This window comes from Odontesthes bonariensis, chromosome 8 (assembly GCF_027942865.1).
Source record: "Odontesthes bonariensis isolate fOdoBon6 chromosome 8, fOdoBon6.hap1, whole genome shotgun sequence".
Classification (NCBI taxonomy): domain Eukaryota; kingdom Metazoa; phylum Chordata; class Actinopteri; order Atheriniformes; family Atherinopsidae; genus Odontesthes; species Odontesthes bonariensis.
The window spans coordinates 10389783-10414426 of NC_134513.1; the positions used below are offsets into that span (position 1 = coordinate 10389783).

Consider the following 24644-nt stretch of genomic DNA (forward strand, 5'->3'; position numbering starts at 1 on the left):
TTTACTGTAATATGATGGTATAGAGTCAAACAGTCGAATATCTGCAGTGTAGAATTATTTTAAAGCGGATGACAAAAACGTTGCGATTGCAAACTGTGAGATATGCAAACTTGGGATTTCAAGAGGTGGCAAGCACATCGCTAACATCCTTGATGAGAACAGGAACAGGCACAAATCTGACAAGGCAGAGATGTTGGTTTTCATCAAGAAAAACATACATTTCCTTCTGTGAAGCCAGAGGAGAGTAAGAATTAGGATTGCAGTTCCAAAAAGCACATTATTGGCTTACTTTATTACACTGTGGCACTTTTATTTGCTTATTTGTTGACATGCCTGCCAGGTATTTCAAGTTGAGCTGCTGCTCTTTTTATATTAGACATTGTTGCACCAAACTCTAATGTGAAGAATTTGTTTATTACTTGATTACTTTTTTTGTTCAAGTTGCCTCACATAAGTGCTCTGTTTATAAGTGTTAAATGATTAAACAAGTGAATAAAATAAATAAATAAAAACCTCCTGGATCTGTTTCTTCGCCGTTCTTCCTTTTTAAATGTACAATAGAAGTATCGGATCGGGATTTGGTATCAGCAGATACTCAAAATCAAATGACTCGGAGGCAAAAAAAATCTGATCAGGACATCTTTAACAATTTCAGCAAAAAATATATGCAACTTAGCAAAGCTTAGTGATGCAATGAATAACAGGGAAAGTCGAGCTAATTCCGCAGCCATGCAATTTGGCTAGAAGGCAAATACAGATAGCTTGAATAGCTAGTGTAACTTCTCCTCCACTAAGTGCTGGCAGGTAAGATTAATTATACAATTATGCACATGTGGACAAATGTTTCCAGAAAAAAAAGAATACACTTGTATTGATGTTGTAAAAATACTATGAAATAACACTCCTGGACCTTCAAAGACACTCAAAATTTATCATATCAAATTTATTTATATAGCACATGTACAAACAATTCAAAGTGCTTTACATAAAATAAAAGCATTGCAGCAGGGAGTGCAAGAAGCATTAAAAATACACAAAAGAATATAAAGAGAAACAAATTAAATAATTTAAATTAATTTAAAAACAAGCAACAGTCTAGATAAGTTAAAAGATAGCGTGCAGATTTCATGCATAGACACATGAGAGCATAAATGTTTTTAACCTGGATTTAAAAATGTCTACATTTTAGGGGTGGAACGGTACAAAAAAAACTCACGGTTCGGTACGTACCTCGGTACGGACCCTACGGTTCAGTACATTTTCGGTACAGTGCCGAAGGAGGCGTGTCGCGAGGTTCGAGCACATGTATAGATATCTGAATCCTGCCTCTTCTACAGTGGAATATGGGTGCATAGCAGATGCGATGTAAATTCCAATTGCTTCGGTAATTTGTTTTGCTCTGCATGTATTCGTATCCAGGGGTTGTTGTAATACATTTGGGAGACGTAATTGGTCGGGTCTTTTCATGGTTCTATAGAACACATCTGACGTAGGTGTGTGGTGGTCGGTAGCTACGCCCCATGTCATGCTATCACGGCTGAAATGTTTCATCATACCACACAGACAGAACCGGCGCGTGTTTAATAAGTTAAACTTACACGTTGTCTCCTTTGTCTGCGGCGCTCTGCTCTCCTTTCTTCCTTCATGAAACGAAGTAGTAACGCCTGCGCTTGATCCTGACTGTGTGCTTTTCCAGCCTCGATATTAGACGCCTGATGTGATTGTCCACGATTAATATCACCGTCATGCATACCATGAACACGGTGGCCTCCTCGCTCTCCATATTAGCTTCTTTGTGGTGTTTTTTCTTCTCGGGTTTTGTTTTGTTCCGTTTTGTTGTTGAATGTAGCGTTAAACGGCTAACACGTCACTGACGCGGACGGCTGCGCATCAGTCCCTATCAGGTCCCGACTCATGTGCGAATGCAGACTGAAACAGCTCCGCTGGGGAAGGACAGTTATCAGAATGAAATTCGAGTAGGACAGTTCTGATAACTGCGTTCTTATAACTACTCTGTCCGAAAGCGTATATCTCTACGGACCAATCAGACCTTGCATGTGGCAGTGTTTAAATGGGTCCTGAAGGAAACTCTTGCAAAATAACAGTTCCGCGTTCAGAAAACTTCCGTACCGTGTGTATTCTGCGTGGAAATGCGCGTACCGAACCGTGACGGTTCGGTACGAATACATATACCGTGCCGGCCCTACTACATTTGGTGAAAGTTTAATCTCCACTGGCAGTTTGTTCCACTTGTTTGCAGCATAACAGCTAAATGCTGCTTCTCCATGTTTAGTCTGGACTCTGGACTGGACCAGCTGACCTGAGTCCTTGGATCTAAGAGCTCTGCTGGGTTTATATTCTCTGAACATATCACAGATGTATTTTGGGCCTCAACTGTTCTGGGATTTGTAAACCATCAGCAGGCTTTTAAAATCTATTCTGTGACTGACTGGAAGCCAGTGTAAAGATTTTAAAACTGGTGTGATGTGTTCAGATCTCTTAGTCCGGGTTAAAACTCTAGCAGCAGCGTTCTGGGTGAGCTGCAGATGTTTAATGCTCTTTTTGGGAAGTCCAGTTAAAAGAGCGTTACAGTAATCGAGTCTACTGGAGATGAATGCATGGATGAGTTTCTCCTGGTGTTTTTGGGAGAGGAAACCTTTAATTCTGTTGATATTTCTGAGGTGGTAAAAAGCTGCCTTGGTGACAGCTTTGATGTGGCTGCTGAAAGTCAGATCTGAGTCTATCAACACTCCGAGGTTACGAACTTGGTCAGTGATTGTAAGGTCCCGAGTCTCAAGATATTTACCAACACTGACCCTCTTCTCTTTGCTCCCAAACAGAATGATCTCAGTTTTGTCTTCATTTAAATGTAGAAAATTCTCTCTCATCCAGGTGTTTACTTCCTCCAGACACTGACACAGAACGTCTGCTGGGCTGCAGTTGTCCGGTGACAGAGACACATAAAGTTGTGTATCGTCTGCATAACTGTGATAATTGATGTTAAAATTCTGCAATATCTGAGCCAAAGGGAGCATATACAAGTTAAACAGAAGAGGTCCAAGAATTGACCCCTGGGGAACTCCACAAGTCATGGCCACTCGCTCAGATTCATAGCTGCCAATAGTAACAAAATAACTCCGGCCTTCTAAGTAGGACCTGAACCAGTTAAGGACCGCTCCAGAAAGTCCAACCCAGTTTTCCAGCCTGTGCAACAGGATTCTGTGATCTACAGTATCAAACGCAGCGCTGAGGTCCAACAGAACCAGGACTGAAACATTACCAGAATCAGTATTCAACCTGATGTCGTTTAACACTTTGAACAGAGCTGTTTCAGTGCTGTGATGACGTCTGAAGCCTGATTGAAAGTTGTTGAGCTGGTTAAATACGACTTTCTCAATCTTAATCTTAGATATAAAAGAGAGATCAGAGACAGGTCTGTAGTTGTTCATCATAGAGGCGTCTAGAGTTCTCTTCTTTAGGAGTGGCTTAATGGCAGCTGTCTTTAGTGACTTGGGAAAAATGCCTGATGCCAGTGAGCTGTTAACTATTTGTAGGAGATCACTTTCTACTGAGGTAAAAACATTTTTTAAAAAGTCGAATGGTATTATGTCCAGAGTGCAAGTTGTTGATTTCAGATGCCGACCTGTTTCCTCTAGGATTTTTAAATCAACAATATTAAATTGTGACATAACATCAGAGTTATTTCTAGGTTTTAGACACAGATTAGTTTTCTTGTTTGTCTGTGTTACGTATATTTACAAAATATATGGAAGTCATCATTCGTGGTGGCCCCATAAATGCAGTCCTAATTATGCCTTCATGAATATTTAAGTAAATGAACATGGAAACCGGACAAAGTCCCTAATTTTACCATTATTGCTGTTAACCAACACAAAAAATACATAAGGCTCTATCAAAAACTGCTTTAAAGACATGATAGCAAGAAAAAACTTCTCAGTTAAACAGTCTAGCAACATGATCAGATGGACAGACATATACATTATAGAACTTACCTTTGGGATAAAGAAAGTATTTTTTTCCCAATTTAAATACATGTCTTGGAGATAAATAAGCTTCAATTTGTCATCCCATGACCACAAAAAAACATAGATCAGTTTACATGTACAGTGCCGGACGGTGAAAATCTGGTGTTACTAGTAATTAAACGCGTCAGATAAATGCAGCTTAAATAATAGTCCAGAAAGTCCTATTGTGATCAAAGACTCGGGTAAACCTCTAGTAACCCCAAAGAGTATTGCAGTAAATGTACAATTACGTTCCACATCAGGGACGTGCAAATCCGCGACTACGTTGACCTTGTGGCTCAGCATTAAAAGTAAATAATCACAACAAGTAGTCTTACCTTGAAGCAGGTGTTCATTCTTGGTTTTCTTTTCCGCAGAACGGTCCAACTTCTCATTTTATGTAAAACATAATCTTCTTGGCGTGTGTTCATCCTTGATGTAGCAAAAACGAAGAGCAACGTGGAGCCAACAGGTGTGAGCAGGTGAGTTGATTGCATAGCAATGGCGGCTGCTGTAAGTTAGCCGCTTATACCGTGAGCGCAGACTGACTGTTCGCCTTTTAGCTTACTTTCTTCAAACACCTCGATGTTTTCAACCTGCAGTTCTCGTCGGCGTCTGTTCTTTCCCTGGCTTCCAATAGTTTTTGCTAACTTCCTGCTTGTCACATTTTGTCAAACAACGCAAACATTTAGCTTTTACTTGTTTCGGTCTAGCATCTCAGGTACCGCTTGCACTCGAAGAATTCCAAACTGTACACGCACCCGGCTAACTGCGCCGCGTGAGCAGCACTGCCACCGTGTGGTGGGGAGAGTAAACACATGTACCGCCGATTCATCTGCATGCAGCTCATCATGTTCAATTTATTGACAGTTTATTCAATAATTGTTTTCAACACTTACAAATGATTGTAAATGTGAAGCCACGAGTGTCCTATTAATATTAATAATATCATATTGGAGGCGGCCGTGGCTTAGTGGTTAGAGTCGGTCGTCCAATAACCGGAAGGTTGGCAGGTTCGATTTGATTGGTGGAACTGACAGCTGGAGGGGTGTCAGTCCACCTCCTTGTCACGGCCAAGGTGCCCTTGAGCAAGGCACCTTACCTCCATGCTCCCCGGGCGCTGTGAATGGCTGCCCACCGCTCCAGGTTGGCATCTGTCTCTATGAGTGTGTTACCTTGTGCGTGTGCATGTGTGTGTGAACAAGTGCCAACCTGGATGGGTTAAAAGCGGAGGACAAATTCTGTGTGTATGCACTTTTTGTTTAACTGGAAATCCTTTTTGATTTCTTTGCTGTCTGAAATCATAGACTTATTATTATTATTATTACCCACCACATTTTAGTGTTTTATGTGTGTGTATCACAAAAAGAAGCAAAATAACTACATGTCAAGAAATTAGGTAAAATATATGTCAGCTACACAGCTGGAGACAAATTCATGGTCGAAAGGAGAAGGGCACCTATAACAAATATGCGCCTCGGGGCTCATGTTACATAAACCAGATGGTTTACACACATTTTTAACTTTTTTGAGTTTAACTTCCTCATTTAAGTCCTCATTAATGCAGCTTTAACAACCACTTTAACCCTCATATTCATGAATAATAAACCACACGGTTTACATATCACATACACTGCATGATTTATGTGTTTTTATCAAGATTGAAACTTGACTGATTTTTTTTCTGTGATAGATTCCCAAAATCAGCCATTTTGGCTTCAGCATGTAATGATCCGCTTACCCCAGAGAGTGAAATTAAGACAACAAAACAATATATTTATGAGAAGGAGCACAACTTTTGTCAGCTGCTGTGTGTAGCTGGAACAATATCTAATGAGTTTTTGTCATGCATATTCTGTTACTGATTTAGCTTCCTCTACACTGCTATATTTGAAACTTCTCACAACTCGGTTCAAAATCAGATGACAAAAACAACAAAAAGCCCATCTGCCTCAGTCGGTTCCAGCAAGGGGACAGAAAGAGAAAAAAAGAGGAGCTCTGAGGAACAAAAAACAATACCTCTACCAACACTGAGCAAGAAGGTTAGATTAGAAACATGAGTTGACAAGTTTTCAAGCCTAATCTTAAATTGCAGCGAGGATGCATGCCAAAACCAAACAGGAAGCTAGTTGCAAAGGAGAGGGACATGATAACTGAGGGCTCTGCCTCTGTTGTACTTTTGGAAGATTCGATGAATAAAGGTTGTTTTTGACGTGAGCAGAAGGCCTTAATGTGTTTTAGATGTTTGTTTAGTTTAACTAACTGATTGGTTTCATTTGGCTTAAAAAAATAACTGATCGTCATCTGCAAAGCAAAGAGCATTTATGCCACGCAATCTAGGAACTAACATTTGTGCAAGACTCATAATTTACAAATACTGGAATCTATCTGATGAATACGACTTAAATCACTTTCTTGCGTTTCCTTCTATCTTAATAGCGTTTTCTTTGGTAAAATAATGTGGTCAGGTGTCAAAAGCAGCATCGAGACCTGACCTGGCAAGCCATGGTTCAACATAGGAGAGCCGGCTCCTGAGGTTAAGCCTCTGGTTCAAATACCTCTCAAGGATAAGGGCCACTCCTCTGAGGACTGCAAAGGCCACGATCCAGACAGGGAAGACAGATGATTTACGCAAAGGGAAAAATAAGCCACCTACACTAAGGTGCTGTTTACACATACCCGGGTATTTTGATAAACGCATATTTTCTAACCTTCGTTTGCAAAAATAACTAGGTGCACACAGCCCCGTTTTTAAAAAAAAACACGTCTACATTGATCAGCATAAATACGCTATCAAGAGCTGTTAAATTACGCCAAGCCTGACGGTGGCAGTGTTAGAACAATGAGAATTCCACACAAGCCAATCAGAAGCCTAATAGAGAACCGCTGACAGGAAGAACTTCCGAATCCTTTTCAAGAAGAAAGTATGGCGCCAGGCTCATGTGTGTGGACTGACAGCGAGACTGAGTTACTTTTAAACGTTGCGCTGGACTATAAAACTGCTAAAGCCCTGAAAATTGTATGACTGTAATTTTCAAAATCACATAAGCGAGTATAGCTCTCAACAACAGAAATGCTGCTAGTACCTCCATGCTTGCCAGATAAACAATGGACGGAGAGAATGGCGTTTTCACACTAGCATCCTGCCAACATGGCGGATAGGGGCGGGGCTCTGTACTATGACGACAACTCCTCATTCTCAATTGCCCAAAACTCCGTTTTTGTCTCTTTCAACCAGTTTACATACAAACGCTAAACGGAGTTTTTAAAAAATCTCCACTTTTGCCGGAGTTTTTTTTATGCTTCGTTTTCGGAGGAAAAAACTCCGTTTGTGTATAAACGAAAGGCACAAACGAAGGGAAAGGTCTTCGTTTATCAAAATACCCGGGTATGTGTAAATAGCACCTAAATGGGGGGAAAAAAAAGTGTTCTCAGGTATCCCCTGAATAACACTTAATGCAGTTAAACTCTCCTCCCCAGGTGGTTTCACAACTATTCACACCTTGTTACAAACACACATTGGTCAGGCAGGTCAGCTCACAGGTGACAATGACCTAAATGACCCACAGAGTTGGCTAATGGCACCCACATGTGACCTCAACAACTTTAAAAGTGTGAATGTCCCAACAAAAAGCCAGTTTCCCCAGACCATAAATCTGGTTAGTGAAAGTTAAGCTTGATATGGTCAATTTTTCTGTATCTGTATCCATTTTCATCCTTTCCTCTGGTCTTTGAGCCCTATTCAACTTGTTCACAAGCCTTAGCCTCATGCAAGTAATTTACCCCGACGACACACGATTTTTGCTCGCAGTATCCTGGGTGTGTTTTCAGGATGGGGTCCGCCTCCAAAAGCATAACAGCATAACAATCAAGAAGGCAATAATCTTACAGGTTTCAACAGAAAGTAGCAAATGCAATTTATTCTTTTATAAATTAGACTCACATTGCACCACACCATAAAACTGTACCCATACATCATTAGCATGCATCAATATTTCCACACATCTATTTCCTATACACTTCCATCTAGGAAGGACACGTATTGATTGAACTTTAAAGCACCAATCAGGAAGAGCAGAGAGTGACAATGACTCCAGCGTTGTTTCAAAATGTCAAAATGTATCCGTGCTTCAACTGATTCATTGTGTTTTTGTACTCATTCCTCCTGCTGGACCTGGATTAATGAGCCAGTTTTGATAGACTGCAGCAGGAGAGGAGACCCTTTGCTCTCCATCCCATGAATAAGAATAAGCACATGAAGTCGGGATCTGTATTCAATTCCCCTCATCAAAGCCACATTGTACAAAAGCTTGCTAAAAAATTTTGACTCCCACTTAGAAGTGCTCCGAACAAGGAAAAGGCTCAGTAGTAGGACAACAAATGGATTAAAAAGATGTCCATATAAAGTGTGAGGTATAGCAAACATGTACTGGTATAAAATATTTTGAACATAGTTGCTAAAGCACTTGTGGAAATTGATTAGAAATTGTAAATCACTTTTTTTTGTAAAAAACATTTACTTTTGATCTAAGTTCAAAAGTACTAAAACTAATAGTCTCTGGCTTTGATTGGATACAATTTTAAATGTTTCAATCATTAAAATTCATCATACCATCCATTTTTAATGCTCATCAAATTGCACCAAAAGTTCTATGTGTGCTGGTGGATCGAGAAGGCATAACTCATTTACACAAAACATGCTCCCATTCCCGCCATAAATCCCTTTAAGACGGAGGCTGTGGTGGACATGAAAAGCCTCAAAAGGACTTGTTTATACACAGAAGCCGAGCTTTAGAGCAGATGCAGAGGATTTTCCCAGAAATGATAACATGAAAAGTAAAAAAAAAAAAAAGAAACATCACATTTTGCTATGTGCAAGATGGCTCATATCGATGACACGCAGAGTGGGAAGTCTCTCAAAGCAAATGTAATGGCGTTTAGCCTTAACTCAGCATTTAGTCTTCACATTTCTCTTCTCACTAATGATGATGTGCTTATTCCTGATCACGAGGATCCATGTGTTTTTTTTAGTGTCTTGCTTTCTCAATTCACTTCTTTTTGCGTCCCCCTTTTTTTTAAACATATATATAGAGAGACTCTGCACTCTAAACAGGTGCAGGAGCTGTTTTCATCTAAAGCTGATGTAAACCTCTAAAGTATTGTAGTCATTTGACTCTAAAGAACTTGAAGGAGTATGTGTGTAATGCTCCATTGTAATGTGGTGAATTAGAGAACCCCTGAATGCAAAGATAGTGCAGTGCAAATGTAAACTTGTTCTTTATACTCCACAGCTTTAAGGTTTTTTTGTTTTTTTGCATGAAACCGTAATATTGTTCAGGATAGTGGTATGCTGTTGTCGTCTTCTTTTGCTTTTGCAGCATTTCCAGCCGCACGGTCATCACGCCACCCTCTGGAGGACGTAGAGGATGCCGATGCTGTCGATGGTGACGAAGGTGGAGAAGTCGGATGACACGTGGATTTTTTTCAGAGCGCACCCCGTTGGGTAAAAGGTCTGAAGTGCCTCACCTCTCTCCACGTCCCACCACTGGATGGAAGACAAAGAAAGAGAAACCACTGTCAGTGTTTACGGTTGAGGGATCAAGAAACCTCACACAAACACAGATGGTGAAGCACTAGATTTACATTCTGGGAAACATTTTTATTGCCATTTTTAAGATGAGATACTTAATTCCATTGTTGTGCATACCTCTCAACACCTGTATTTTGCTGTTGAGGACACTTACATCTGAGGTGCTTCAACTATGAGCACAGCTTAATAAATGACTGTTGAACTCAAACACGTCTAAAAACAGGTCACCACACGTAAACTGCATGAACAACTGTAGCAGATATGAATGCACATGGCAGAAAAACTCAGACAGACTAAGAGCTTTGTGATGGCTGCACAAGGGACTATGATGAATTCAACAGTATAACACACACACACACACACACACACACACACACACACCATCAACTCTCCTGAGCGATTCTGTTTAATCTCGGTTTAAAGCTGACATTTTCCAGTGAAGCTCCAACTCACTGGGATGAATCATCAAAGCCACATCAAGTCAATCATTTATGGCTTGGCTAGGAGTAGGTGCACATTCAACTTTGACAATATTTAGCATTATAATGTCACATCAAACAAGATGTTGCACCTCTTGCAGCTTAATAAAAGACACGAATCATGTCGATGGGTTGAGTATTTAGTGATTTGTTTAGCTGTAAAGCTTAAGCTGCTGCGTTTGTGTGTGTGTGGTTAAAAAAGAAGGCCATCCTCTCAGCCTCTACATATAGACATACAGCATCAACAGATGTCTGGCTTATAGAACACAGAGAGAGCTCGAAGAGGAGCTCATTAGGATGTTACCCAATAAGGCATTAAAAAAAAAGTTTGTGTTGGGGAGAAAGAAAAAAAAGAAAATCTATTTTTAAGATACAGGTTACACAACTTTAAGATATAGTTAAATAGATCATCAAAACTCCTATAGGATAGGTGTAGGATGCATGGCGGCCCACTGTTGCCATGCAACAGGAAGATTACGGGTCAACTGTCGGCTCAAGTTTGCATGTTTTCCTCCTGGTACTCCAGTTTGAGTACACTTAGCCGTACACTGTGAGAGAAAACCAAACACCAAATATTTATATGAAGAACACATCTGGAAGGCACCGTTTACGAAGCCAATGATGCAGCGGTCAGGATCTGTGTTGTCAGTGTACGCCATAACGTGTTGTGATGCCTCCGTTTCTTAATAAAATTCTGCCTGTAACTGTTCAGATATGTACAAACATGTAAAAAGTCCTGATGGAGGGTTAGCACCAGAGCTATCTTGGTTGCCGTGTTTTGGACAATAAGCCAAGGAGATGGGGGTGCACAACCTGGCGTTGCAAGCCTAAAGGCTCTAGCATGATTGCCGTGTCTGCTAGCGCGAGCGGTGTTGATGATGTCACGATTTCGTGCCGGTAATGTATAGTGGTGCAAGTCGTTGCACCAGTAATTTTCTCCGTCACAGAGGTGTCGCTGCTACGTGAAGGTTACCGCTACTCTACAACCACAAAAGTCGAGAAGAAAACAATGCCGCTGTCAACAGCATATCTATGGTCAAGAGCAGGAATAGTCATTAATGATTACTGCTGCAGTATTCGGATCATTTTAATTTTTTAATTCAGTTAAAAGAGGTGAAGGTCTGAAGCCCCCGGCATCACCACTTGGAGTCTCTGCCCTCTTCTTTGCCTTCACGCATCTGTCCCATAGCTTATTCCACACATTCTTACAGAACTCTCCCTCTTTCCCCAAAGTTCTGCCAATCTCTGTCCACAAGTTTTGGGAGTTTACGTGCTCCCTGTGCTATTTCACTGCAGTGTCGTACAGGTGTCTGTACAAACGCACCTCCTGACTGAGCCTGGTCTCAAAATGGTCCATCCGGTCTGTCGTTGTTGGCGCCGCCAAGTTACAAAAAATCGACTGGTGCACGACACCGCGCTGCGCCGTCTTTTCAAGGGAAGCGCCATGCCAGAAACGTCAACGCGGTCCGCCACCGCCGTGACAGACCCGTCAGCTGTAACTCCAGCTTTAGACCCAAGTTTTCCAGTTCACATAAACATGTTCAGTTTCAGTTATCGAAATGCCTGTGTTGGTGTGAACAAGGCCTAACACATAAATGTTAGGTTAACCGGTCATTCTAAATAGACTGTAGATGGAATGGCTACAATGGCTATATTTCTGTACCAGAACATAAAGGTACATTTTTATCACCAGGAGGGCAAAATCATTCTTTTAAAAAGGTGCAAAACTGTACCAATTTTCAAGGTATGAAACATCATTAGTATGAAACATCTGTCGTGATATGAGGGGGTTTCTACAGGTCTTGAACCAGGTTTACATTAAGTAAAAAGGAGGTCAAGACAAAGTTAATATCTTAAACATTTTTCTTATCCAACACCAGATCTGAAAATAAGCCCCTTTGAATGCTTAAAAAAGGGTAAAAGTCATGAGGCCCACTGACCTACAGTCTTTAATAATTCACTGAGCAAAAATAAATCACGCTCTCCCCCACATACATTTGTAATTTTCTACCCTTTCAACTACAATCTCCCAAGAATAAGGTAGCAAATGATTCCTTATCTTGCACTAGAATTTTGAAATACATTAGCAAAAGAAACCCTATACATACAAAGGCTGTTTTACATAATTGCTATTTGTACACACTCGCAGCCGTTCTTTAATGTTTATGTATACAGTACCATGATTAATCTGTGTGATGTTTACTTGAACATCAAAGCTCTGCTATGTAATTTGCTGCTGCCCTTGAAACTAAACGAGGACGCGCGTGACATTTAGTTAAACTAATTCATTTCATATTTCTGCAGGGTTCATGTTTAACATAATCTTCTTGGATGACGGGGGAATGTTCACAAACATGCAGCATAGTGACATGAAGTGACGTTTTTTAGCATCACAAATGTGCCTCTGCGAGCTGATGGAGTATCTACAGAAATAAGTGTGAGTGCAGTCGTGTGCCAGGGTGACTACAGCTATCATCAGACCCCCTACCTGCTCTATCCACTCATTGAAAGACTTTTATAAACCAAAATGACATTCAGAACCAGCAGCCATGGCAGGACCCCCTGATGTGTGTCCTCATCTTGGTGGTGGCTGGAAAAAAACCACTGCTCATACAATCATCTTATGATCTCTAAATGCCAACCATGACGCACAATCAACGCCTGTGAAAGAGGGCATAACATTGCAGTGCCAAATGGAAAAGGAGTCTATCCTATCATCACTTGTTCTGTTTTTTTGTATACAACTTTATTCTAGTTCAGTTAGACGTGTTTTCATGTATTTAGACAAAAAAAAAAACGGTTTCTCTTTATACCAACACATTATACGGATAGTTTTGTTCATGCGTCAAAAGACGCACTTAGCGTTACTACAGGTGGCTGCTTGGAGCAGCGTTATGGAAACCATCCAGATCAAGTAAAATATCGTGAACACTATCTTTAAAAATCCAGAGCCTGTGTAGAATCTGGTTTGCAACATGCAAGATAGAACAATAAAAAAAACTGAGCTTCAACATGGACGTGGTAGTATAATCATATGAACTTAGCATTACACCTGTTTTCAGGTGTTTAAAGTTTTAATTTAGCCATTTGCACTTGTGAACAATGCCCAATTCACTGCATAGAGCAGCCATTACACTCTCCACTTTAGTATCACCAGCTGGGGTTGATAGATCCCATTTGAAACCGCTAGGATAAATCCTTTGCTGTGCGGCTCATAAATATCTGTCAGAGTCTACGATCACAAATATAGACACAAATATGAGTAAAACAGCATTTAAACACTCAAACGGTGATATTAAGACTTCAGTCTGCAAAGGGAAACGAGACAGAAGTCCTTCTCACATACAGGTTTCACCTTATTGGTGAAAAAAAAAGATGTCTTCATTAATCTTTGATAATTCGCACATGCCAAACGGGGCCGGCTCAGCCATGCATCTGTGTGGTTACACACGTCACGTCGTGAAATCAGCCGAGTGACGCTGCTGCTGTTGTTGGTTAGAGTGCCGTGTTCTGCAGTGCAGGCTTGCCCTTAAACACATAGCCTGATGGACCTCTGTTACCCCCTTCCCTGCTGGCTCAGAGGCGTATCAGCCGTCAATCAACTCTGACCTCCCACCCCCTTCCCTCCCCCTCCATGCCGCCTCTTGACTTTCACACATGATATAGTGTGAAGGAAGGAAGGTGCATCAATCCTGGCTTGAAAGGCATATTTGAAAAGGCCTAAACACTGTTATCTGTGAAGATAAACTGTCTCCCTCTCGGTATATGTTGGATAAAATGTGGATGTCACACAAATTGATGTTTTTGATTGGGTTGATTCAGTCCACTTTTATCAACTTTTGAACTCTTCCACTTTTCAATACACTTACCAGATGATGGTTAAAACAGGCATCTCACCTTTAATGTAAAGTATAAACTACATATACGGTCTTTGGTGTGGATGATGGAACTGCTATTTGTTCACTTTGAAACATAAAAAGTAGAAAAAGTCATGTAATAATGTGTTAGTGGAGGCAAAATGTTGCATTTCCACCATAGAACACCGCAGGAAAGCCCATAATTGGGTGGTTTTGACATCCAGGAGTATTCACTGTTGCTTATGACTCACCCCGTTTTATCTGACGGTTGAAACTTGGTATTAAAAGGTCAATGATGACGAATTCAGTCTAATTATTTGTGGATGAAGACAAGGGTTAGACACACAACACCAGCAAGTGTTGAAGCTAAAATTAAGTACAGAGGAGCTGAAAACTAACCCAGTGAGGAGATCATTCACCATAGATGAAGTCTTATTTGTCTCCACAGAATAAGAAGAACAGATGTGCAACTGGATGGAAAAAGAGGCAAAATAAAGGTGGATCAATTTGTTCAGAGGATAACGAAGGTGGATCAGAAGAGAGAGGGTGACACCAGCTCAAAGTGTAATCGTGCCTGAATGGAATAGAAGATGGCCGCTGGCTGCCAAAGCACTGACAGCACAAACAAAAGAATAATACTTTGCCTGCTGCACACACACACTCGTACGTAAACGTAATAACCGACCAATCAGACTGCCTGAAGCAGATGAGGGAGAGAACAACTAGAGTCAAAGAACAACTACACTGAATCTCTGTTAACTATTTTTTTTATTTTATTTTATTTTTTTAAATAACCAGCTGGAGTTAGAGAGAGTTGCAAAAGAAATGTTCAAAACAGCTGACTGGCTGAATGGTGGAAATGGAGGGAGAGGTGTGGACAGAAAGTGTGAAAAGGATGCTGGTTTCAATGAGGGTGCTTTTACTACGAGGCCAGAGAAGCCCTATGTTATGAATAATTTACACAAAGGGATGATAAAGAGACTTGACTAGATGGAATGCAATTCTCATGAGTTTGTTTCAGGAGGACAGCAGAGATGTTTTTGCTCAAGAAAGAGAACATTTGAAAAAGAGAGAAAAGCGACACCTGGACGAAGAGTAAATGATAATAATAATTCAGATGAACAGAGCAAAAGAGCCAGTGCAGAATAAAGATGTATAGATTCTTCAAACTGTTTGCTCTCATATGGGATTACACAGTGGTGTTCTGTGTTTGTGTGCAACACTGCAGCCATATCTTCAGAGCAGATGGCTGTTCTGCTGATATCAACATCATCACGGTGGGACGATTGATTTATGGGAGTTAGTGATGCACATAGACGCTAAATGACTCTACAGTGTGTGACCATGTTAAGGCATAAATTACATGAATTAAAATGCAAGAACAGCCCACACAGGTGGGATTAGGTGGAAATTTGTTGAGAAAATCTGGTTAAAAATTCTGCTAAATATGGGAAAATTACAGTGTTTGGATCCAGACTACAGAGGAACGAAAAGGCTTAGTACACTTTTTGTTTCAGCTATTAAACTTTTAGGCTTATCAAACAAGACTATCGTCGCAGTATCAGTGAATTCCTGCTTATTCGCCCATTGATGCACTGAAACAGCTAACCCATGCCTTAGGGAGTGTGCCTACATGACAGTGTGCTGCCATGAATTGCTTCCCAGCTTCACTTCACACATTATAGTTGGCACAGCTACAACAAGCTTACAACACACTCTGTGACAAAAGCACTCACCAACAACACTGTATCTGCTTCCACGAGTTGGCATCTCTGACTTTATTGTGATCATTTCTGTTTTTCACATAATAAGTACAACAGCAGCTTGGGACAGACAGTCGTGACCACATCTGCTTTCCCGCTGTCATCTTTGTTTCCATGCTGGTAGATGGCTGTGGATAGTTTCAGCTAAATGTAGTCCACTTTTCAAACAGTTCAGTCCCTATTACTTATTCTATATGTCACAAAAGCAGCTGTAAATATGCAAGATGCACAACTGGAGTCTGTAAATCAAAAATGCAACCAGGAACACAACGTGGGAGCTTTGTTTGAAAATTGGTTGAATCGCATTCTCGACGTCCAAAAACTTTTATTTTCGGCCACTTTTCTTTCACCAAAACGCCAGGACAGACAAAGACGGCAAACATGGAGATATTTTTCTCTGACATCATATTTCACCAATCTATTAAATGCGGTCTAATTGAACACATATGGACATATGGAATTACACATAAAAAGCTCAAAGGTACTTTAACATCAACCTGGATAAGGGACTTCTGAGGCAAATTCTGCTTCTAATGTGATCTGTACTGGTCAAAAATGATATCATCACCGTGCCAGAGTGAGTAACCTTTATTCATTCCAGCTAACATCAGAGCAGCACCAGACACATCTAATATTGCAGACTAAATAGGTCTGCTTATTTAGGCTGCCCGAGGGAAAGTCAGCGTCGCTTATATAACTGCAAAACCTGTCTTGTGTATTCTTGTGAAGGCCAGAACAATGCTTATGTGCGAGTGAAAGCACAGTTGGGTCTTTCAGAATGGCTGAGAGAGGTAATTCATCTTCCTCTAACATAAATAGCTCAACTGCAGAGTCCAGAGGGAGTAGGTACAGTTTCTAAGCTTTATAAATATATATATATACCATATGTATAAAATCTCCACTCAGACCACAAAGGATGGAGGCACGAGCAGAAGGAGATTAACGTAAGAGGGTATACCAGCTGGAGGAGATTCTTTTTTTTTTTTTTTGCAAAGCCACCTTCATTTTACAAAGAAAAAGTGAGGGATTCAGTGTGAGAGAGTGTGCGTTAGTGACCAGGTCAGAAGTCTAGCGCAGCGGGACGCAGTGCGACTCTGACGCTGAATTATTCATCCAAGGTTCCATCTTCTGAAATATTGATGCTCAGGCAATCCGCTGCACACGTCTCCCTCACACATCATCCGTCTTTAATCACCTTCTCTCACCTGCATTTCTACCATCATCTCATTGTTCACCACGGATAAAACAAGAGGGTAAATGGAAATGAACACAGATTGAACAGGGAGGGAATATGTATATTCCCTGTCCTCATATTAGGCAGATTTGTCCTCTTGCCATCTTTAGTGTCTTATTGTTGTTTTATACATGCATCTTCAATCCGAAGAGTGAAATTGATCAAAAGAAAATCAAGAGTATCATGCTCGATTGAAGACAAATTGATTGGATCACGGCATAATTGGACAGTTTTTCTGATATTCATTTTGTTAACATAGCAATACATTTTGTTGGGCTAAATGAACTTATTGGATCCATGTACGTCATATATGGTGGTATGTTTAACAAGTTAAGACGACACGAAGAATTTCTGAAAAGCATAAAGGATTCAAAATGGCACCAAGAGCACTGCCTGTGTTGCACATTCAAATAAAGATATGCTGATAGGAAACGGTGGGCTAACTGTAATGTGCAGCAGAGCTAATATGTTAAGAAGAACAAGGCAAGCTTTAAATCAAGAACCAACTGCTTAAATAAGCATTCATATTTCAGTTTAAATGCACCAATATTTTGGTGACTGACCGACCAAGATCCACCTATTTTTAAGGGACCTTAGTCTGCTTGTGGAATTTAGGAGGAAATCTGACCTGTGGGCTTACAAATATTTTTTTTCTGGTATATGGGAGTGTGTTAGTTTACTTACGACGGATAGCATTCATGCTGAATGATAGATATGGGTGTTGGAGCAACATAAGCTGACACTTGGATTATGTCTTTTCAGGGAAGGCTTTGCTTATTTCAACAAAAACCACAGTCTATATGTTTTACAATAGCATGCCTCCATAGTAGAGAGCCCAAGTGCTTTACAATACTTCCAATAAACTTTATCTAGGGGTTGGAGTGATTCTGAGCTTTAGATCAAAATGAAGAGAAAGCTTAAAAGGGTGAAAATGATTTGTGCTAAGGTAAAAGTAAGTCGGTTACTGAGAATCCATGCATTACACAAAGCATACGCCATCTTGCTCCAGTTTTCACCCACCCTGATCTACAGCACCATCTCCACTCTGCCTCATTCCATCTTGGTGGGCACCGAACACTGAGAAAGACCCTTCTTCTCCAGCCAGAGAGAAAATTAACAACTGCCAGATCAAATATTTCACCAGCTTGTGTTTATTCCCCAAGCTTGACAACAAGAGAACTGAATCCAGGGCATTTTCATTCCAAGCATTACTCTTTCAAAGTTCTTCACTTTTGCTTTCTCTTATGCAGAAACAAACGCCAAAGGACAGTCAAGGGCATACAGCAAACATCTGGGTGTATTGTGGCAGCATGAGGAACAGCATATGCATGCTAAGATACGCCTTTTTGTAATCTCTGGAACAGGAAAAGGCAAAAAAAGATGCACTTTCAGAGGATCTTTCGCATTTTTTGAGTGTGTTAAAGGTATTTTTAGAGGCAGGCCTGCTTCTACATTGGAGCAGCACAGCAGGAAACCCATTTCTGGAACAGCATGACCAAAGAAAAGAGCTCAACAGTATCAAAACCCTGGATGCTGCCAGAACCAACACAGTGGCATGTGTTAAACACGGGCTTATTTACATACCTGTCCTGTCAGAAGGCAGCAGCTGTCAAAAGCTTTCATTTCCCTTTCTGGACAAAATTTGAAGGAGGAGGGATCAAAGTAAAAGCCAGAGGGTGCGACCAACCTGCAGAAGCTTTAATACCCCAGATTGCTTTAATTTCTGTTGCGACACAACTTAAAAGACTCACTGTATTCAAGTGTTACACAGAGATGAAACTCAGTTGCTGCTGCAAATAGTCTTCAAAGCACTTTAACCGAATAATGCAGCGAGAAAGCAGAAAAGCCAGCTGTGTCTCAAGAAGCCAAAAAGGTTTCAGCTTTTAATAAAGAAGTCTGGCTCAATGTACTTGTAGACTATCGACAAAGCACTTCATTTTGTGGCGTTTATTGCACTTAGTTTGTGGTTGGGTAACAAAGAACACAGAGGCTGCATTTCAACCAACACAGAGCTGATTTTGTTAATAAATAAAGGCTTTTAATGATATTTTCAAAAGAAGCAATAAGGTTTGCTTTTAAACTCTAGTTTGAGTGTCAGATTTGCATTTATTTTCGGAACATTAGTCTATTTTGTAAAGTTTTAGTAACTGGGGAGAGAAGGAGAGCTTTTCTAATGGCATCTGAGGATTAAATGCAAAATGTCTATGTTTACCACTTAAATCACGCATTCTTGTGGTTGCATTTTACTGCTTAAAACTGTTGTGCAAACAAACACATTACTTACACATTTCCTGTTCCCTCCTCGGAGTGGAAGCAGGGGGAGGTACAGTGTACTGCCCAAGCCGACGCGAAGTAGACTTCCTCGGCCCCGACTTCCTCACCCCCTCTCCCACTCTCCTCTCTACTACTATTCCTGTCATCTCTCCTAACCTCTGTTCTCCTTTAAACACCCCAAAATGAAAAATCATCCTAGGAGGTAGACTGTATGCCTTGCTCTTAATTCATCAAGATGCACCGTATTTCTGTGATATTGGTGTGTCTATTTTGCTGATTGGTGTGCAGTGATGGTGAGGTACTCAATGTGGATTTGGCATTGATTCCTGTTTTGATGTGCTTTGCCTCCTAATAAAAATATTTAAAAAAAAACAAACAAACAAAACAAAACACCCCAAAACACTTGAACACATCTCCATCCAGGTAAGTGCTGTGCAGAATCGTTAGGGATTGAAACACTTAGTCCTACTCGTAGAATAAGCAGTTCTGAGATTTTCATTATTTTCAGACGTTTTGGAGAGATGCTGTTAAACTGACAAAATAATCATTAAGTTAGTAGCCGTCCTTTGTAGCTGCTTCGACAGCTGCAAAAAGAATGAAACAAACTGCATGTTTCACTTCGGAAACTGTTCATGTGATCTTTCTAGTAAAAAGGAATCTCTATACAATTGCCTTTTGTTCACTTTATTTTTGCCATTCTGATTCTCTACGTTGTAGTTTTACAATAGGTTTTTCCAGGCCACTTTATCAACGACAATATAGTACGTAGGGTGTGTTGCAGTTTAACATTTCCATCAAGGATCAGCTGACAGCAGCTGTTAAAGCAACACTAGACAAGTTCATTAAGCACACAAACTTTTGTTATGCACAGCCTTAGGCCCGAAACGTCTCTGAAAATTCTCGCGTGTTACTTTAGGCCAGACTAGGACAGAATGGCGGCACATAATAATAATTTTGCAAAGAGCACATGTGTTAAAGAAATGACTTCCATTCTTGCTCTGATCGCAGCTTTTTCTGTCAAACACACACGTTATTTTTCCACGTCAGTACATCACAAACTAACTCGCATCTACTCCTGGCTCAGTCAGTCTCATCCTAGATCTGGACTAGATATTCCATCCCTCAGAAAGGTGATAGCATTCATGCTCTACTTCATCTTTTTTTCATTTTTGCTCACGCTGCTCGCTCCTCATCTTTCTCTTAATCTTTGTCAGGTTGTCTATCCATCAACTGTCTTTTGAGTGAAGGTCAATGCAACCTTCACGCCTTCATTTCATCTCGACTCCCTGCCACCACACGTTGCTTTGAGTCTTACTTAGAGTGATGATATGCGGCTTATAATCATGGCTCAGGCTGAGAAGGCAGCCAAGACAGTGATGGGTTTAAAGCAATCCGCAGCATTTAGAAATGGATTTTTACAAAAAAGGGATCATGTAAGAAACCTCCATGCAGGAGTGTTAAGAATCAACGGCACAAGAAGCAAGCTTTACATTTAAAGGTTGCCAAAGTGGACGAACAGCGAAAATGACAGCAGGAAGAAAAAAGACTTGAAAGTGTGAAACGGCGAGATAACAAAAACAGGAAGAACAGGCCTCGTGGGAACTCAAGACAGAAAAGTGGAGAATAAAAGTGATGCGAGTGTAAGAAGATGAGATAAGGGGAAATTGTGTTTCTCTCTTTTTCTTCCATCACAGACTTGTTTGATAGGTGAAGTCTGACAACAGGGATGGGAGGGGAGAAATGTCATCCTAAACACTCCCGTCCATCTGGGCTTACAATGTTTGGAAGTGTGTGTGTAAAGGTGTGGGTGTGTGCGTGACTATGCGCAAGACAGACAGGACGAGAAAAAGAAAATATAAAGAAAATGAAGTGTGATCACTGTTTTCAATTTACGGAGCTGAAGAATATACAGAAATCTACAGTCTGACTGCATTTAGCCATAAGGCACGTGTGTACTGCAGAAACTACAATATACCTGTGTGACAAACCTTCATTTTACACCGTTAAATGTACATTAAAGGCGAATAGTCGAGTCCAACTCAAACTATAGCTACAGTAAACTGAACTGTGCATGTAACTGTACTGAATGAAGTGGTTTGAGCAAACGTCATATTGTGGATTTTCACACTCCACCACTTGTGCATCAAACATTTGTACAGAACATCCGTGTCGCCATGCATCACTGCATGCATGCTGGCTGAGCAGCGCATTCTATAATTACGACTGGGTGATTTGAAAGGAAAAGTGCTTCCGATCCTTAGTTAGCTCACTCAAAAGAGGTAGTCAAAAATGGCAAATACAACATTAATAAAGTATGTGATTAAGCTTTCATCTCTAATTAGTGAGAAGAATGTGAATGAAAATAAGACAACCTTTGAGCTGTCTATCTTACAGCACCAAGGGGGAAAGTGCGTGATCTGTCTGTATTATGACTGGATGTCAATTTTTTTTTATCATTCAACAAATCATCCTGAAGGAGACTTCAGACACTGTTTGCAATCATCACTGTTGGGAGGCGCGTAAATGTTGCAGATATGTGAAATCTTTGTTGAAAAAGCCAAAAGATTTTAGGGAAGATGGACGCAGAGGAAACAGTTTCACTCCAGATTCATACTCCAGGGGCGAGCAGCAAACTGTGGGTTCCATCATAACAAGGATTCCAGCGATCAATTTACAGTCATCGAAAAGAACTTTAGAACATTCCAAAAATTCAGTGGCTGCATCAACGAGTTTCAGCCAACTGATTTAGACGGATTAACCAGACAGAGCAAGTCTCACGTCCCTGCTGAGGAGATGGCTCCTCCGCCTGCCTTTTGACAGCTGGCTTAGTGAAATCAGACAAAACCTGAGTGCACCCAGAGTTAGGCTGAACATGACAGCCTTTCTCATCAACACTCCTTAGAGTCGGACTGCTTTTCATATAAAAATCAGGCACAGCCACAAAGATCTGTGTCAGTAGTTAAAGGGGGACATTGCAGTGTATTTGTTTTGTTTGCGACATGACGGTGTGAATTATTTGGGGCTGCTGGGCGAGTGTGTGTTCATGCAGTCAGAATGAGCCTTTTCACACCTGCGCCTCCCTCTTGGACAGCGGCACTGTGACGGATGATCGTTTGGAGAGTTTGTGAGTGTGTGTTCTTGGGTTTTGGTGTGTGCCAAGGCCAGGCGTGAGACAGGTACAGCAGGACCCAGAGCACAGGGAGCCAGGACGAATGATGTGAGTCAGTGTAGGATGTAACAGCCTCTCTCAGAGGGGTGGACTGCACCACTACATCACAATCGGACACACACAAACCAAAACACACACATTTTCTCTTGCAGGCAGGTGTATATATATATATATATGTTTTTTTTACACACAATCGAATGCACCGACATAATCAGCATTTGATGATAAGGAGCATAAGAAGCATTTAATTAAACACTACAACGGTGCCTTCTCACAACAGGGAATTACACAAGCACACACCCCCCATGCAATGGCCTGCTGCTTTTAATTACACTGACACAATTCACCCAATCATACAGAGAAGAAGGGAGTCATAAAACACACAGTGAGAACAAGAAAGGCTGAGACGCATTAGAAAAGGGGAAAAAAAGCTTGGGAGAGATGCACTGACAGAGACGACTTAAGATAAAAAAAAAAGTCACTGGGACAAACAAGAAAGCCTCCTTCCACACAGGGAGCCAAAGAGACAAACAGAAAGAGGCAAACAATGAGAACTCCTAACGCTACAGGCCTCACGTTGCATCATATCAACCAGCCATCTGAGCGCGAGAGCCATGGGGGACATCACCCGCTGTCACTCGTCGGGCTCTTATCAGACCAGTAACAACATCATTCTGCTTAGCAGCAACAGCAACATGCAGAGTCGCTCTGTAGAAGGGCTTCTGATGCTCAGAGAGGATCTCATGGCTGAAAACCCTCCACTGAATCTGATAAGAAGAACAGAAGTGTTGCGCCTTGGCTGCAATAAAACACCAACGGTCTTTCAAGAACACAGTCACAGCGATGAGGGTTTGAGCGTTCTCATTACCTCATCAGAACAGTATGGATCTCAGAGTAAGCAGAGAGTTTCAAGCGGTCTACGTTATCAGTTTTTAGTTGGTTATCACACAAAAAATGCTTAAAAGGGTTTGTGTTTATGACACATTTTCATGTCAATGTCTTGCATCAGAAAACATTTAAAGCTGTGAACTTATTAATCCTCTCTAACCTTGCAACCATGAACACGTTGTATGGACCTCTACTTTTCTCTGCAGTTCTCCCTAAACTGAAACAAGCGAGGCTCAGCTGAAAAAAGCTGTTGTTGTGTACTTGTGCGCGCCAATCATGTTTCATACAATATTTGACTCGCATTTTAAAGCAGGAGGAGCTATTGTATCTGACCCTGACAATGAAAGTCCTATTGATTTTTCCCATTTGAGATATCAAGTGACTGACATTTGATCCACTTCAGGGGCTTTTCGGTAAAAAAAACTCCACTTCTGTTTTGCAAACAGGCAACCATACTGAAGCCTCAAGTTTGGCTTGTAGCAATCTTGGGTTTTTAAAACCCTCCCATGATATGCAAGGTGTGGATCTGACTGAGAACTTATGCACATAGGCATAAAACCACACCGTAGAGCATAGCAGGGCTTTATAATCTATCTAACTCTAAATATCGGCCTTAATGAGGCCATTAAGTCATTAGGAAAATGTTTTAAAAGGAAATTAAATGAGTTAGAAATAAGAATAATTTTCTTATATAGTTCTATAACAATCATTAGTCTTCTTCAGATCAGAGCAGTCTCCCCCTGCTGGCCATTTGAGAAAATGCAGATTAAAGGCACTTCTAGGTCTGGTTTCAGCCTCGTACTGTATCATTTTTGGTTAATAACTATGGTTACATAAGACTTTAAGCTGCCTTTCTGAGGCTGCCATTTTTTTCTTGATATATATCAATGGCATAAAAGCAAAATAGGTGTTATGATATTAAAAACAGTCCACCATCCCAAGAGGGGAAATGTTAAAACTCGTAGCTATAGCTGATGCATAAAGGGGGACCAAATCTTTTGCAATTGGACTGCATTTTATTTTAAGATTGCGATTTACATAATTATTAGGGGTTGGGGTTGGGGTTGGGGTTGGCAGAATGGCACTGCCACAGAGGCAGGCAGCATGCTACAGCAGCTCTGGACATGCTGTGTGTTCTTGAGATTTTCTACCGAGTCTTTTCCTGTGAAAACACAGATTTCTCTGCTGCTAAAAGGACTTCTGCTGTAAAGTGGCTTTTTTATTTATTTATTTATTTTAGATCTGCTACGATGCACAACCATGGCAGCAGGAATGTTGTTAACCTGTTGTAGCAGCTAACGAAGCTTTCCAAAGCCCAAGTAATGCCTGGAACAAGATTCCAAATCGAGAAGAGTTGGAGAGGAG

General features: G+C 40.8%; 1 protein-coding gene across 2 annotated transcripts in view; it reads right to left on the reverse strand.

Annotated features, from left to right (window-relative positions):
- Positions 1 to 7917: 7917 nt before the first annotated feature.
- apaf1 (apoptotic peptidase activating factor 1) overlaps positions 7918 to 24644 on the reverse strand; it is a 43387-nt gene continuing 26660 nt past the window's right edge. For both annotated transcript variants that reach the window (XM_075471672.1, XM_075471673.1), the window contains one exon: positions 7918 to 9570. In XM_075471672.1, the coding sequence (XP_075327787.1) occupies positions 9424 to 9570 (147 nt within the window). In that variant the 3' untranslated portion in view covers positions 7918 to 9423. The remainder of the gene's footprint in view (positions 9571 to 24644) is intronic.